General features: G+C 34.1%; 1 protein-coding gene across 2 annotated transcripts in view; it reads left to right on the forward strand.

Annotated features, from left to right (window-relative positions):
* The first annotated feature begins 2,147 nt into the window (after positions 1-2,147).
* Positions 2,148-18,562, forward strand: part of ypel1 (yippee-like 1) — a 30,250-nt gene continuing 13,835 nt past the window's right edge. Inside the window, exons 1-2 of one of the 2 annotated variants that reach the window (XM_073839794.1) lie at positions 2,148-2,399; positions 7,290-7,577. In XM_073839794.1, coding sequence (XP_073695895.1) covers positions 7,461-7,577 — 117 coding nt within the window. In that variant the 5' untranslated portion in view covers positions 2,148-2,399; positions 7,290-7,460. Of the gene's footprint in view, positions 2,400-3,474; positions 3,694-7,289; positions 7,578-18,562 lie in introns of those variants that run through there. The other variant, XM_073839793.1, reaches the window with a different exon arrangement.

Genomic DNA, 18,562 nt, shown 5'->3' on the forward strand with positions numbered 1-18,562 from the left:
TAATAGCTAGTAATAGTGGTAATAGTAATATACTAATAATTGACTAAAAGGCTGTAAGCTAAAATAGATTGCACTATAATAAAAATAATTAGTACAACAATGAATATTAATAATAATAAAATAATAATAATTGACTAAAAAGGGCTGTAAGCTAAAATAGATCGCACTATAATAATAATAATAATAATAATAATAATAATAATAATAATTATTATTATTATTATTGTAGTTGTTATAACAATTAGTAATAATAACAATAATTATAATTTAATTAAAAAAATTGCACTATAATAACAATCATTATTATTGTTGTTGTTGTTGTAATAACAATTAATAATTACAACAACTAATAATAATTGTCTAAAAAGGGCTGTAAGCTAAATAGATTGCACTACGATAATAATAATTATTAATTATTATAAAAATAATTATTATTATTACTATATAATATTTGAACAAAGTTTATAACAGCCACTGAACAATTTCTGATTATCATGTTGCCTGTAGCGTTTGGAGCAATTGCGGTGTTGATACGGTAGATGGAGACAGAGTTCCACTATTTTTATGACGAGCAAATACTTTCATTCTCCTTACAATTATCCATATTATTGACTGCAGTTTCTAAACAACAAACACCGATAAAGAATGTGAAGACTGTTTGCTTATTTTACGTATTGCTTTCTTATTTGACCATCATATTGCCATCTTTCGATGCAGTGCTCAAGACATTTACTTTCATTTCGCCAAACAGGTTTATTTAATAATAATTCACTACATCATATTTATCGTTACAACTAATATTTCCATTCTAACTGATGACGTTGTTGTTTGCTGAGATAAAAGATAAAAATAGCACCAACATCCGGGCCTTCACGCTGTTTACCTGAACCACGTGTTATGGCTATAAGGACTGCTGCGCGCTGCCGTGCGATTTGGCACGTGTCTTTGCAGTGAACGCGCATTATCGAAAACAAGCGAGATGCTGTGCGCGCGGGCTCGCGTTTGTCTGGAGCGCGGAGGCTCGCTCTCTCGAAGCTGATTGGTTTGACACAATTTATCCTCAACCTGATTGGCTTTCATGTCTGCGGAAGAGAATGTCGTCATAATAAACCTATATTCTCAAACATGTTCGATAGAAACAAACGGATGGTGTTAAAACAATATTTTAAAACTATAAAATCTATCCACCGAGGCAGTAAGAGTATGAATACATAATTAAATAAAGAAATACTACATTTAATAAAGAGATTTAGTGCTCAAAATGTGAGCTTCAAAAATGATTGTAATAAAAATATTTTTTTGAATGAATCGTTTAGTGTATTATTACAAATGAAAATGTAATAGCGACAACACGATAACAAATAAAGAATATTTGTGACCTAAAAGGGTATTTATTATTATTTTTATTGTTTATATGTGACCCTGGACCACAAAACCAGTCATAAGTAAAATTTTATAGGTCAAAATTATCGTTTTTTTCTTTTATGCCAAAAATCATTAGGATATTAAGCAAAGATCATGTTCCATGAAGATATTTTGTACATTTCCTACCGCAAATAAATCAAAACTAATTTTTGATTAGTAATATGCATTGCAAAGAACTTTGTACAACTGAAGACGATTTTCTCAATATTTAGATTTTTTTTTTTTTCCAAATACTGTCCTATCCTGACAAACCATACAACAATGGAAAGCTTTCAGATGCTAAAGCATTCAGATGATGTATAAATCTTTTTTTTATAAAGAGTTTAAAAAGGACCCTTATGTTATGACTGTTTTTGTGGTCCAGGGTCACATATAATCTTTTTTTTTTTTTTTACACATTTTTGCCTTTTCCTTTTATGCATAGTGTTAAAATAGCTATGTTTACTGAGTTCAAGTGGACCACAAAATGCTTGAACCGTTTCTTTTTAATTAAAGTGTCAATTTTCAATCGATATATTTTTGTTGCGTTCCCTAAAAATGCAACTGCAAAATTGCATTCTCACAATATAATTAATTAATTAATTTTTACTATCAATTAATACTTTCTGTGAATTCTTTTTTTAAGTAGGGTGGCGACCACAAAAAAAGTGTATTGCTTGTGTAGCGTGTGAAATATTTGTGAATGAAGACAGGACAGATGTAGATGTTAGTGAGCGTGGAGCGCACACTAATAGCGACCTCCGCCTCGTACGTGACCACATTACAGTCTCATTCAAAAAAAGAAAAAAGAAAAGGAAATCCGCAGAGAAGAGTGTCACGGCGGAAGAACTATGATCAGCACACTCTGAACGACAACAACAACAACAACAGCATCATCTTGGACCGTCCGTCGTGACACACATGCGGGCACATCAGCGCTCCTGAATGAGAAACCCTGCAGTGGGGAGAACAACTGATCCACTTCCACCTGAAAGGTATTGCATTCTGCATCCTGCAACATTTGGCATGCTTTCTTTTCAGATCTTATGCTATTTTCCAATGCAAAACACCCAGTGTGAGAGTTGCTTTAAGAGCACTGCATCCCAAGTACCTCAGCGAAGGTCACATTGGTGTGCTGTGTTTTTAAATTATAGTTACAAAACACGACGCTGTCAAACACAACCGTGTTTATTTTCATTTTATCATGTGAGCTTGGTAATAATTGTCTTGTGTCCGTGTAAAAAGCTTTACTGTGGGTTACCATGGTGCGGAGTTATAAAATGGGACGCAGAATGAAAACATATGACATCATCAGGACAGTGGTGGCGACGCGACAGACTAGCAGAAGACTTCACGAATTCACGCCCTCCTGTTCGCTTTTGAAAGTATTGATCAGTATTGGTGTGTGTCAGTAGGTAATTAGTTGCTTAGGCTATCTTTGAACTGTTAACGAATGTGATGACAATGACATTCATGTGTATGTGGACTACGGAAGTTTTAATGCTATGCATTGCATCTGGTTTTATAGTTGCACACTGTTACTAAAATACAAGGTTATTGGTTTTTCGTGATCATCATTTATTTTAGGCAGTCTCTTCACTTATTATTTATAAGGCGTAGCAGATGCTCTCTGACGCATAAAGATGGGGCCATTTCTTTAGTGCTGTCAGGCTGTGAAACCCACCCCTACATGAGCCCCAAATCATTTATTAAACAATATTGCTCTGTATGACTGCGTTATAATAAAAAGGAAGCAGGGACTTCATATGGCTAGGATTATAATAACCACAGATTATAATGCATGACTAAATTGTTTTCCAAATACGTTACACTGCGTTTATTTATTCTTCATGTGTGTAACTCTTGTAGGGGACATAATGCAAAACACGAATCCGATGAAGTCATCATCTCAACCTATGTAATCGTTAAATTATTGTATTTATTTACACATCCGGGATTATTTTCGCTTGGCTGGTAGCCCCGCCCCCGCTGCTCATCTATTGGATGCGTCACACGCCAGTCATGCGACGCCCCGCCCACTCACAAAGCACAAGTCTATGATCACAAACACAAAGAGTGCAACAAAGACTAGAGAAATGTACTGCCGAACCGACACGAAAAACTGTCAGATAGTCTCACTTTGAGGTCTCAGACGGAATCGGCATCGAGACAAGACGACCGAAACCAAAAAAATAAAATATCACTAAACATACTCTCTCTCTCTGGGAAAAAAAATAGTCAGCTTCCCCATAGAAAACCTATGCCAAACTTCGCATTGAGATCCAGGTGGTAAGTTGAGAGTTTTTTTTTTTTTTCAAACTCATGTTTGATATGTGAAAACATTATTGTTGTTTTTCAACGCTTGTTGGTAAAGCTCAAAACCGTTCCTTTTTTCAAAATCTCTAGATGTCATGTGGAGTTAGATGCATGCAAGCTATAAGTTAATCATACGGAATATAAACTCAAATATGCTATCTTGTTCGCATGAATCATAGAATTGAACGCTAACATTGGAGACTTGCAGATATCAAGTCTTATATTTGGTCTCGGTGTCACTCAGCGCTTCCTGGTTTGGTCACAAAGCACGAGTCTTTGTTTTGTTTCCACGTTGGTCGCACAGTTTCTTTGTTGTTTTCTCTAAAGATCCCGCTGACAACAATCAATTTGCACCTTTTGTAACTGGTAGCCTATTGTTGGCTCGTTGAATTGGTTTTATGAGCATCTTGCTTTGGTTGTTTGTCACTTTGCAGGGAAGCAAAACAAAAGAAACCAATTAATGTTTGTGCCGAATAAGTTGCAGTGAATATGTTATCTGCTTACTGTTATTTTAAAAGTGGTTCGATTATCGAGCTCTTAAATAGGTAGATTCGTTATGGCTATTATTGTTTTCTTAAACCATAATGCTCATGATTAGCCTTATCCTCTCAGGTTAACACGCTTTCGTGAACCTCCTTTGTTTGTCTGCTGTTGATCTTCCTTTAGATTCACCGTCAGGCTTCTTTTGTTTGATTAACAGTTATAAACATAATTTCACCAATGTTATATATGTACGTGGTTTCAAATAATCTCATCTTTATAAAAACACGCTTGACTTGTCATTTGCGCAAGCACGTAATGTTCTTATTTTTGTGTTTACGATATAACTCCTGTTAAAAACATCACATATTGCTAACAATCCCGTGCTTTTTATGCTTCTAAGTTTGTATAATTAATAAATCTGCAAGCTATACAAAATCATCGTACATATTGAATATCCACATATATAATGTTTACAGGTAAACAAGTTCTCATTTCCACCGAGACGCGTGCCACATCGCGCGCTGCGCGAGCTCTAGTTGCATTCGTGAACGCGCGACAGTGTTGCCATCTCCTCTTTTTTTTATACGCGACTTTGTGTTTTATTTGTTTATGTGAAGTCGCTTAGAATTTTGAGCAGTTTTGAGTTTAATGGCAATGACAGTGCAGTTGCATTTGACTGTTAAGAGCTTGGTATTCATAGCACAGTGAATTATGATCGACCACTAACAGCTTTTGTCAAATATTCCCACCTGCTGTGGGAACCGCAGTATATTCAAGTCAAGTCACCTTGATTTATATAGCGCTTTTAACAATGGAGGTTGTGTCAAAGCAACTTCACAGTATTAAACAAGGCAATAGTGTGTCAATAATGCAGTATTGTCAACAATATTTTTCTTTTCATCTTCATCTCGTCATTGAGTTCAGTGATGTCATCATCCATCTCAGTTCATATTATGTAATTATTAAAAGCAGTAGCTCAGTTCCTCTTTCATTATCTGTTTCTGCGTTTCTCAGAGATTTGTATATAGATTTAACTTGTCAGTTGTAATACATCAAACGTTTAGATTATTAAGGAGGATATGCAGATTTTTACTCATCAAGAGTAATTTTACATTGTTTAATGACTGTTTCACACAAATCAACAGAAAAGAAAAGCAACAGGGTTGCTGCTTAATGCTTGTTTTGGTTAGGTACAGTAAGTCAGAACATGCTTGTTTTAGCTAGATCTGGCAACACTTGGCGCCACAGGAGCAGAACTCGCGCGTTTTGTCGGTCTGCATGGTTGGAGCTTCCTGTGCTATTGCGGAAGTGTCTGTGTTTTTCTATTGCATAGAGTGTTGTTGCCCCCTCATTAGCGCATTATACAGAGTTTCCTGTTATTTTCTGATTGTCTGTGCGAACAGCATGAGAACTATGGAAAAAAAGAGATGGCATTTAGCAAGTCCACATGTTAAAATCAACCAGTGCCTCAAGCAGCATTAAGTGTTAAAATGGTTTATAATCTTGATCCTGAAACAATACTATGGTCTAACATGACAGTATGGTCCTTAGATAACCATATGAAAAATTCATCAAAGAATTTTGGCTCTGTATCTTCTGGCCTGGTTAAGCAAGATGATTTGAATGTCATCATCTAATAGTGACTGGATTTCCCACAGTGGCAATAAAGCTTGGTCCTCTTGGTGCACAGGGCAACTAGCTGCCATTTTTGACATGCTTAAACTGTTAAAAGTGAATCTTAAATATGTGGTATTCACTGGAGGGAAAATCATTATTATTCACACTTCATCAGGCACACAATGCCTCCACAGGCTGATCTGGTTTAAGCTGTCAAGGGTGAAAAGGAAATGATTGTTTTCTTTCGCTTTTATCTGATTTCAGCTGCTCATTTGCTAAGTATCCTCGCAAGTCTAGGACTAATTTCTCGTGCTATATAGGGTTGAGCATGGTGCTAGCCACACCAGGGTAATGTGTTTGATTCTCAGGAAATATGATGAATTAAAAGTGCATACCTTGAATGCAGTCTCTCTTTGGAGAAAACATAAAAATGGAAAAAGATGTCATCATTTATTGGTTAGTTTTTCCATGCAATTTCAAAAAAGAAAAAGATACTTCTTTTGCATCTTTTTTAAGTTTAAATGCTCTTGTTCCTGTTTATTGTTATTGTATGGAAAAGTGACCGGTGCAATTTCTCCTTATGTGTTTCATGTAAAAAAAAAAAAAAAAATCAAGAAAGACATATGGTTTTGGAACAACATGAGGTTGAGTAAATTATGTAAGAGTTTTCATTTTTGGGTAAACTACAGTGGTGGACAAACATGAAAATTATTAGAACACTAGTATTTTCATATATGTACACTACCAGTCAAAAGATGTTTCATGTTTTTAAAGAAGTCTCTTTTGCTCACCAAGCCTGCATTTATTTGATCCAAAGTACAGCAAAAAAGTAAAATGTAGAAATATTTTTACTGTTAAAAAGAACTGTTTTCTATTTGAATATATTTTAATATGTAATTTATTCCTGTGATTTTAAACCTGAATTACTCCATTACTCCAGTCACATAATCTTTCAAAAAACATTCTAATATTCTGATTTGCTGCTCAAAAAACATTTATTATTATTATGTTGAAAACAGCTGAGTAGAATGTTTTCAGGTTTCTTCGATGAATAGAAAATCCAGGAGAACAGCATTTATTTAAACACTAGTATTTTCACCAGCTGAAAATGGTTTTAAGTTAGTTTTTTCTATCTTTTGCTGTAGTTTGTCAGTAGCAAATATCAGTTTACATTTCCAAATATTCATTTAGCAATTAATTGCAATAATCCAGTGAGATTTTTTGTTTGCACAAGGAGTCTAACAACAGATTTGATCTCATAATCATTCAGTCTGTCTGGAATGACATGAAGAAACAGAAACTGAGGCAGCAAAAGATGGAAATAACTGAGTTAAAACCATTTTTTAGCTGGTGAAAATACTAGTGTTCTAGTGATTCAGTCGACCTTTGTAGTCTAGTAGAATAAAGTATTTTTATTCCAAAAAGTAATGGCCTTTTCCATCCTCCTTTGTCTTCCCCTTTATTTCCAGGTCGTATTTTCTCCTGTGGTGTCTGTGTGGAGCGTGCCACACATCCACTCCACAACAACGACGGCTTTTGCTTGCATCTTCCAGTGTTTCTTCTGTCAGCAAGTTCAGCAGAGCTGCAACTCGTCTAGCGCCAGCCCAGAGGAACCCAGTGAAGAGCACCACGACTGTGAGATGGTGAAAATGACAAAGTCCAAGACCTTCCAGGCCTACTTGCCCAACTGTCACCGAACCTACAGCTGCATCCACTGCCGGGCACATCTCGCCAATCACGATGAGCTCATCTCAAAGGTCAGTGGAGACTCTAATGGACTCACGGACAGTGTTGGGGAGTAACTAATTAAGAGTAGCTATACTAGCAACTTAACTGCATTACTCAGTGCTGTGATTGTACTTCTACTGCTTTAAAAGTACTATTTTTTTTTTTATTTAAAAATATATTATATATATACACTACCAGTCAAACTTTTTTGATTAGTAAGATTTTAAATGTATTTAAAGTCTCTTCTGCTCACCAAGCCTGAATTTATTTGATCCAAAGTACAGCAAAAATAGCAAAATTCTGAAAGATTTTTTACTATTGAAAATAACCGTTTTCTATTTAAATATATTTTAAAATGTAATTTATTCCTGTGATTTCAAACCTGAATTTTTAGCATCATTACTCCAGTCACATGATCTTTCAGAAAGCATTCTAATATTCTGATTTGCTGCTCAAAAAACATTTATTATTATTATGTTGAAAACAGATTAGAATGTTTTCAGGTTTCTTTGATGAATGGAAAATTCAGGAGAACAGCATTTATCTGAAATAGAAATCTTTTACATTATAAATGTCTTTATCACCAATTTCGATCAATTTAAAGCATCCTTGCTAAATAAAAGTATTAATTTCTATAATTTCTGACTCCATAATTCCAAGCGTTTGAACGGTGTAGTGTATAATGTTGCAAAAACTTTTTATTTCAGATAAATGCTGATCTTTCTATTCATCAAAGAATCCTGAAAAAATGTGCTTAACTGTTTTAAATATTGATAATAATAATAATAATATAAAATGTTTCTTGAACAGCATATCAGCATGTTAAAGTGATTTCTATAGCATCATGTGAAACTGAAGACTGAAGTAATGATGCTAAAATTCAGCTTTGAAATCATAGGAAAAAATTACATTTTAAAATATATTCAAATAGAAAACAGCTATTTTAAGTAGTAATAATATTTAAAATTTTTACTGTTTTTGCTGTACTTTGGATCAAATAAATGCAGGCTTGTTGAGCAGAACATAAACAATCTTACTGTTCAAAAACTTTTGACTGGTAGTGTATATATGTGAATACAATAAAACTGTAACACATAACTATATATTACTAAAACTATATACCATTTTTCTGTTACCTTGTAACGTGCTATAAGTCACGTCTCTGCGGCTAGACTTTTATTGTGTCTCCTGACGGCACCCATAATAGGTTTACCAGCTTAGCTAAAGTACCGTTTTGTTTATGGTGTACTGTGATACCACCGCAGACACTTTGCATCTTGTTTGTTGGATATAACAGGATATGTTCGCACAGGAGGCACGTGCCACTCTCCCAGATGGCTAATCTGTTAACGCTACTGCAAGAGATGATCCATTTACCAATATGCACAGCACCTGTCAGGATCAGTCGAACCCTGTTGTAGTTCAGGCCCAGTCTGAGAACAGGTGGTTTGGTTTACCTGTTTGCACAGTAGTTGTTTTCCTGTTTTCCAGGGCATAAGAATTAAAAAAATGTGTCTTCTGATGGCGAAATCATTCTTAAAAATGAAATTCTTGGTAACCGCTATTTTCTTTGTATGCGAATTTTAGAATTCTTTTTAAATGTTAAGAATGTTCTTATCTTAAGATTGTTCTAAAGATAAAACTGATTTAGAATTTGAATTCCTGAAAAGGAAATCCTTTAAAAAAATTTCAGACTAATTTATTTCACAACAACTGACGCCAACCAATGCCTACCATCACCGGATTGCACAATTTCACTTTGATATTCCAAAACATGACAAATGCCATTTCAGCATGTTCAATGTCGAAAACAAGGAATGACCAATGGCAACAGATGCCAACAGGTGTAACACACTAATCCAACAGAACCCGACGAACATGTCTGTTAGCATTGTTCACTTTTTGTTGGAGCAGTGTTACATTCATTAAGCACAACACTAGCTATATAGTTGAGGCCAAAAATGTACATCTCCCTTTTAGAATCTGCAAAATGTTAATTATTTTACCAAAATAAAAGGAATCATACAGAATTAATGTTATTGTTTATTTCGTACTGTCCTGATTCAGATATTTCACATAAAAGATGTTTACATATAGTCCACAAGAAAATGATATTTGAATTTATAAAAAATGATTTAATACTGTGTTGTTACCTGAATGATCCACAGCTGTGTTTTTTTGTTTAGTGATAGTTGTTCATGAGTCCCTTGTTTGTCCTGAACAGTTAAACTGCCCGCTGTTCTTCAGGAAAAAACCTTTCGAATTTGAAGATCAGGGTAAATGTAACTTATTGTGTCCTCTGGGAAACATGTAACTATCTTCTTTAGCCTCTAAAGGGCAGTACTAAATGAAAAAATATAATATTTAGGCACAATTGAAAAAGTACACATCTCTATTCTGTTCAAAAGTTTTCACCCCCAGCTTGTAATGCATGTTTTTTCATTCTAGAGCATCAGTGAGCTTTTGAACCTTCTGTAATAGTTGCATATGAGTCCCTCAGTTGTCCTCAGTGTGAAAAGATGGATCTCAGAATCATACAGTCATTGTTGGAAAGGGTTCAAATACACACAAATGCTGTAAAAACCAAAGAATTTGTGAAACCTGAAGGATTTTTCTGAATAGCAACAGGTAGTTTAACTGTTCAGGACAAATAAGGGACTCATGAACAACTATCAATACACACAAAAAAGGCAACAATTATTTTCTCTTGTGGACTATATGTAAACATCTTTTACGTGAAATATCTTAATCAGGTCAGTACTAAATAAACAATAACATACATTTTGTATGATCCCTCTTATTTTGGTAAAATAATTAACATTTTGCAGATTCTGAAAGGGGGATGTAAACTTTTGACCTTAACTGTATATATTTTACTACATCTAGCAATGTGCACTAAAGCACTCTAAAGTTACACCAATGATCGATTATGTATAATCAATCATGATAATGTGCGACATGTTAGCAAATTCAATAGCAACTCCCCATGAAATGGGGACCTTTTTGTTAATTTTATGATTACAACAATTTTCGTGAGCTTTTTGTACAAAAAAATCACTCCAACTTGCAACGGATCCTATAAAAATAACTTTTAAAAAGATACAGTGCACTATAAGACATGACACCAAAGTGTGCGCTCTTTTTATGATGATTACAGTAATCTGCAAGCCAGCAAAAAAGACAGGCTTTTCGTTGATCAGCAAATCTTTAGCAAGAACTGGCATACAATCCAATAACATCTGTCATTTTCTTCTTAAGAAACAAAAATAGATACGATTTAAGATACATTAATAAGATTGTTCCAAAGTGAAATTCTTGAAATATTCTTAAGAAGTTGTAAAAAATATTCTTAAGAATATTTTCATGAAACCAGTCCCAGTTAAACTAGCTTCCTCATTTTTATAGTCAAGCCACATGCACCTATTTAATATGCTCATGTACAAAAAGTAGACATGTCACATAGCTGCATTATGGGTCATAAACTTAAAGCTGTTCAACGTGTCCTCTAAGTTTTCAAGAGCTGCCAGGTGATCCAGTGACTTTTTATGGGTTATGTTGACCTGAGCAAAGGAATGTTGATTAACTTGTATTTCCATTACGTATTTAAGACTTGTTGTTGTTGTTGTTGTTGTTGTTGTTTTAAAGTCATCTATTTCGTAGATATGCAATGTTGTAATTTTGTATTGTGGTGTTGTATAAAGATTGTATTGGCCCCAATCAGGTCAAGGCTAAAAGCACTCCACCCAAACAATCAAGTATTTATTTATGTGTTTTCCCCTGTTTTTCAGTGCACACACACACACACACACACACACACACACACACACACACACACACACACACACACAGCATTTGACCACAGATTTACAAAAATCATTTCAGGTTTAAGAAATGTTTCAACATTTCATCAACTACTGATGAACACATTGATTTTTATTAGATTGATTACTCTATAGGTTAACTGTTTCTGTCTTTGGAAGGCTTTTGTCTTTCAAACACACTAAAATGCACACATCCACTTTTTTGCCATCTGAAACTTTCACCTAATATTTTTTCTTGAAGTACATATTTTAATAATTAAGTATCACATGTGCATGTTCATTGGTTCTCTGACACTGGTTATTGTTACATGACATGCAGGTAAACAATTAAAATATTTCAAGTTTTGAAATGTTTTTTCACAAGTTTTTTTTATTTTGATTGATTTTGAAATAAAAATTTTTTTTAATGATTTAATTAATTATTAGCTTTTCATTAAACACCCTACAGTTTCTACTTAAACACCAGTTTAGGAAACCTTGATGTAATGTAATGTTAAATGCACTTAATGTTGTTAACAACAACAAATAGAAATATATTTTCTTACTCTTTATATTTTTATGTCAATATGGTACAAGGTTATCCTATTTAAATCAGTTTGATAAATGAGTTAGGTCTAAAGTAATCTAAAAGTAGTCGGATTATATTACTTAAAATTGGAAATGTAATGGATTACGTTACAAACTACAATTTTCAACAGATTATAATTTGTAAGTAATTTTTAAGTAATCAAGTTTTTTCATACTCCAAATTCATAAACAAAGTGACCCACAAAACCGTTCATAAGTAGCTCAGGTATATTTGTAGCAATAGCCAACAATACATTGCATGGGTCAAAATTATTGATTTTTCTTTTATGCCAAAAATCATTAGGGTATTAAGTAAAGATCATGTTCCATGAAGATATTTTGTAAATTTCCTACCATAAATATATTAATACGTAATTTTTTATAAGTAATATGCATTGCTAGGAATTTAATTCAGACAACTTTAAAGGCGATTTTCTCAATACTTTTATTTTCGTTGCACCCTCAGATTTGAGATTTTTGAAGTAGTGGTATCTTGACCAAATATTAGCTTTCAGATTATGTATAAATCTCTATTTGAAAAAACTGACCTAAACCAAACCAAAAAGCTGGTTTTGTTGTCCAGAGTCACAAATTATATTTTAAAACAGAAAATGAATATTATATATTGGCATGGCTGTAAATTTTCAAGAGTGATCCGAGGCTGAATAATGCTCTTCTGTTAATTGACCTGACCTGGCCAATGCTTTAATCTATCACTTGTATTAAATGCTGCATTTCCATATCTAAAATCTACTGCAGAGGATGTACGAATCTCATTAAGGCCAAGTTATGGCTTGTTGATGCGTAATGATGATGCATTGCAATCTGTATATAAATACGAGTGGGATCTAAAATAAGATCTGTGGAGAGCAGCAGTAATATCATGACCTCTTTGCACACAGATTAATTGACTGACTCTTTGCGTCTCTTTGAGTTTCTCTTTTGGACATGAAGGGACAAACTTCGGGACAAAGAATGTAATTTCACAGTGAGCAAAACCAAATTTATTTGAATGGGCTTCAGCTCAGGCTCCAGTGCCTTCATCCTCCACAATCTTTCATAAAGTCTCTTGTTCAGGCACAGCACACACAGACAGGATTGTGTGTCCAAATAAAAGCATTAATGCTCTTAGCACTTGAAAAACACCACATGCTCTAGGGAGGTGTGTCGCTCGGGGTGAAAAGAGGTTTTGCTATAGGGTTGAGTTGGGCTCTCCTGCAACCTCCTTTCTCCATCTCATCTCCTCAGTGCCAAGAATTACCTCTAAGCTGATTATGTCATTGGGTGATAGTCTGGGTCCAGCGGCTTCCTCTTGTAGCTATTGCAAACCTAAGGGCTCTTTTCACGGCACGCATCTTCATTTCATTAACAAATGGACCTGCTTGATGGCAGATTGTATATTATGAAGGCTACATTGTTTCTGTGAGGACATTTAAACCATGAAAAGCTCAACAGATGTTCCTTACATATCCTGACATTTAGATGGTGCCTTAAAGATGCGGCTTTGTTAAAAATGACCCACTTTATTTTAGAATGGAGGCCTTTGTTAGCTCTTGAAAGTGGAAAATGTTTGTGGCTTCTTTGTTTTAACTGTTAAAGCAGGTCAATTTGATTATGACATACTTTCATTTTTCCTGCACGGCCACAAAAGCCGAGACTCGCCATGCCAGATATCACTCTTTTTATCTTTCATAATGCAATCATTCTTGATATTTGTGACCCCGGACCACAAAACCAGTCATAAGGGGCAGTTTTTTGAGATTTGAGATTTATACATCAAAGCTGTATAAAATTAAATAAGATTTACATTGATGTATGGTTTGTTTGGAGAGGACAATATTTGGCCGAGATACAACTATTTGAAAATCTGGAATCTGAGGGTGGAAAAAATCGCCTTTAAAGTTGTTCAAATGAAGTTCTTAGCAATACATATTATTTTGATATTTACAGCATAAAATTTACCAAATATCTCCATGGAACATAAACTTTACTTAATATCCTAAAGATTTTTGGCATAAAAGGCATATCATTTTGACCCATACAATGTATTTTTGGCTATTGTTACAAATATACCCATGCTGCTTATGACATGACTGGTTTTGTGGTCCAGGGTCACACATTAATTGCAGTGAAACCTTTACTGAAAGGTTCATAAACCAGGAGCTATCAAGGTATCTTGCATTATGCTGTCACAAACCTGCCAACATTAGAAAGGATTAGCACGCATGGCGCTAGCCAACAAAAAGCAGCACTCGCATGCTGAACTCTTGGATCGGCATCAAACATCACTGACGGAATGCGGACAGTATTGTGGAAAGGCTAAGCTAAGGCTTTGCTGCAGCAAGTCATCGTAAGGCACCCCTCTGTCTCACAGACAGACACCCCATCTGCTCCAGAGATGGGACATCGAGTAGTTTTTCGCTGCTTAAAGATCTTTATTCCGTAAGCAATCTCTTATATAGTCGAGTGAGGAAATCTTTACAAGGGGCGTCTCCAAAAAATACTACTCCAAAAAAGTACATAATGAATTGCTCTGCACCATAGGCACTTTCCCAACACACAGCCTGTTCCAAAACATTTGCAGCATTGATTTTTAAATTCTAATATATTGCATATATTTATTTATGCAAACAAGATGCCTTTTTTTTTTGGCAAAATTTTTATTTATTTTTTTCTTGCATAAATGTATTTTTATTTCTAAGATACCTTGTTTTGGCCAAATAGGCTTTATGCCGAACGTCACATGACCAACCCCGGAAAACAGGTCTCATTGCTTCCGCTTGTCGGAGAACGTGTTAATAGCCGTAATAAATAATGGCGATATCGACGGACTTTTAAGGTAATCAGTTAAACAAGCCAGCTGTTTATTGTGGACGTTTCATTCGATATTTATATATAAATGTTAGTGAAAAGAATAAAAATTTAAAACTTTTATATATCAATCCACATATGTGATGGACATTGGTTATGATCATTTTTAGTGTCTACTTTGAATGAATCTTGAGTAAATCATGTTCATATTTAAAGAGGGATATGCAAAACGCGTGAACCGGAAGCAATGAGACCTGTTTAGCAGAAAACGGAAGCCTGTTGGGCATGAAGCCTATTGATCTCTCATAAGGCATAATAAATAACTCTAATAGTTAATCAATAATGCATGAATGTATGAAAGATGTATAAATTAATAATGTATTAATTATTGCTAAAGTATAGAATTTGTTTGCACTTATGTTTTTAAACATTTTATAAATTTACTTAATTTAATGTTTTTAAAGAAGTCTTTTCTGCACGCCAAGCCTGCATTTATTTACTCCAAAGTACAGCAAAAACAGTAAAAATTTAAATATGTTGACTATTATAAATAACAGTTTTTTTTATTTGAATATATTTTAAAATTTTATTTCTTCCTGTGATTTCAAAGCTGATTTTTTAGCATCATTACTCCAGTCACACGATCCTCCAGAAATCATTCTAATATTCTGATTTGCTGCTAAACATTTATTTTTATTACTATGATGATGATGATTTTTTCAGGGTTTTTTGATAAATAGAAAGTTCAGAAGAACAGCCTTTATTGGAAACATTAATATTTAGTAACATGTTTTTATCATCACTTTTAATCAGTTTAAAGCATCCTTGCTGAATAAAAGTATTAATTTATATCATTTTCTTTTCCGAAAATAAATAAATTATAACGACTGCAAGCTTTTTAAATGGTATAGTGTATATTGTTACAAAAGCTTTTTATTATAGATAAATGCTGATCTTTGGGCATTTCTATTCATTAAAGAATCCTAAAAAACATGTACTCAACTGTTTTAAATTTTGATAATAATAAAAATAAAAATGTTTCTGGAACAGCAAATCAGCAAATTAGAATGATTTCTGAAGGATGAATTATTGACCTGGCCAATACATTGCTTAAAATCTAATTTAGAAAAAAAAAAGAAATCCTAGATGATGAATAAAACAAGAAAAATATATCAAACTCACTATTTCTCCTCCTCAGTATTTAAAATGTGTTACCAAACCCCTTCTATCAGATGCACCTCTTAACTGCTCCCACAATCAGGTAGTGATTGAAAAGAATTAGAACAAACCCCGCATTGACTGCAGTTTGTCTCCAAGCCAGGTGCCTTTGATAGGAACAGTAAATGACCCACTTGTTCTGTTTTAACAACAGTAATCTCAGGTTACATTAGCAGAAGAGTTAAGACCAGTGAGAGAGGGAGGAAACTCAGCCAGTCAGTGCTGAGTAAGTCTTTAGCCAATAGATAAATGAAGACGGGCAAAAGAGGCAGGAAAGAAAGGGAGGTTTTGTTTTCAAGCCAGGTGGAAAGTCTTAGGCTTGCAATCAAAATTAGCCCGTGCTGGCTGCAGAAAGAATCTCAGACATTTTGCATAAGGACCTGAGAGGTGTCTGTTCTTTGATGTTTTGGTTATGAACTGAATATATTTTGAAGTGTTTGAATGATGTTGGTCAAAGTTTATGGCATGATCATAAGTCAAATAATTGATGCTGTAAATCATTTGACTGACATTTGAAGTGATAAAGCAATGCTACATGCTCTAAATCTTCTTTGTAACAGTATCAATGTCTTTACTCTTGCTTTTGATTAATTTAATGCATTCTTGCTGAATAAAACTCTTAGGCATAACATAATCTTACAGAACTCAATCATTTTTCACATTGCAGAATCTGCAAAATGTTAATTATTTTACCAAAATAAGAGGAATCATAAAAAATGCATGTTATTATTTTTTTTTATTTACTACTGACATGAATAAGATATTTCACATAAAAGACATTTACAAATCATTTACAAGCCTACAAGAGAATATAATAGTTGAATTTATAAAAATGACCCCGTTCAAGAGTTTACATATTGATTCTTAATACTGTTGTCGTCACATGAATAATCCACCGCTGTGTTTTTTTGTTTAGTGATAGTTGTTTATGAGTCCCTTGTTTGTCCTGAAAAAGTGCCTGCTGTTCTTCAGAAAAATTCTTCAGGTCCCACAATTTTCTTTTTTAGCATTTTTGTGTATTTGAACCCTTTCCAACAATGACTGTATGATTTTGAGATCCATCTTTTCACACTGAGGACAACTGAGGGACTCATATGCAACTATTACAGAAGGTTCAGACACTCACTGATGCTCCAGGTGGAAACACAATTCATTAAAGCCGGGGGTGAAAACTTTTGAACAGAATGAAGATGTGTACATTGTTGTTTTGCCTAAATATCATGTTGTTTTTCAATTTAGTACTGCTCTTATTTAGTTCTGCCCTTCAGAAGCTACAGAAGATACTTGTATGTTTCCCAGAAGACAAAATAAGTTACATTTACCCTGATCTTCAAATTCGAAAAGTTTTCACCCCCATGCTCTTAATGCATTGTGTTTCCTTCAGAAGCATCGGTGAGTGTTTGAACCTTCTGTAATAGTTTCATATGAGTCCCTCAGTTGTCTTCAGTGTGAAAAGATGGATCTCAAAATTATACAGAATTTGTGGGATCTGAATGATTTTTTTCTGAAAAAGAGCGGGCAGTTTAACTGTTCAGGACAAACACGGGACTTATGAACAACTATCACTAAACAAAAAAACACTGTGGAGGTTGTGGATCATTCAGGTAACAACACAGTATTAAGAATCGAGTGTATGTAAACTTTTGAAAAGGGTAATTTTATTCAACTAAATTCAACTATTATTTACTCTTTTGGACTATATGTAAATGTACTTTATGTGAAATATCTTATCCAGGTCAGTACTAATTAAAAAAATAATATGCATTTTGTATGACCCCTCTTATTTTGGTAAAAAATAATTAAAATTTTGCAGATTGTGAATTGTTTGTAAATGTTTGACTTCAACTGTGTCTCTCATTTTGGATTCAAAGCTGAAGTTTTTACCAGTCTTAGTAAAAAAATTGACGACTAGTCTAAGCTGTTTGCATGCAAGTTTTGAAATGCTATTCCAGGTCTGTTTTTTGTAAATCCTGAAGAAGGAATTGATGTTCACGCTTTTGTTTGCACGCAACATTTACTGTATGCATTAGGCCACACAGTCCAAACCGCCAGTTTAAATAATTGATCTACACTTCATTGCATCTGCAGGTTAACCTAAATGGCCTTGGCCCTTGTCAAGCAGGGAAAAAAAACTTTAAAGTGTTCATTAATCTTTTTAAAAGAGAATTTTATCCCCTGGCAAATATGAGCGAGTTGACGAATCCCAGAGATCCCTTTTGTGTGGCCTGCTGTTATGGTTACAGTAGTTGAAAACCAAGAAACACTTACCAATATATCCTTAAGCCATTAAAAAACCTTAAAATAACCATTTGGGATTTTCTGTTGCAAGAAAGTAATCGTAAAAAAACTCTAAAATGAGACTAGATTGTTAACATTTCATGCTAAACATCAAATTAAATCAGAAGCTTGCATAAAAAAACACTTTGCGTTATTATTTGCACAATGTTTCTCTTTGCTTATTTGCACTGACTGTTTCCCAGGACTGTAGCGTGCGGCTTTTGTAATTATGATATAATAATCTAGGCAGATCTGTAATTAAATCTCATTGATCTGGTTTAAATGCATTCTCTTCCTCCTAAATGCACTGCTTTCACCCC

Source organism: Garra rufa, chromosome 5 (genome assembly GCF_049309525.1).
Source record: "Garra rufa chromosome 5, GarRuf1.0, whole genome shotgun sequence".
NCBI lineage: Eukaryota > Metazoa > Chordata > Actinopteri > Cypriniformes > Cyprinidae > Garra > Garra rufa.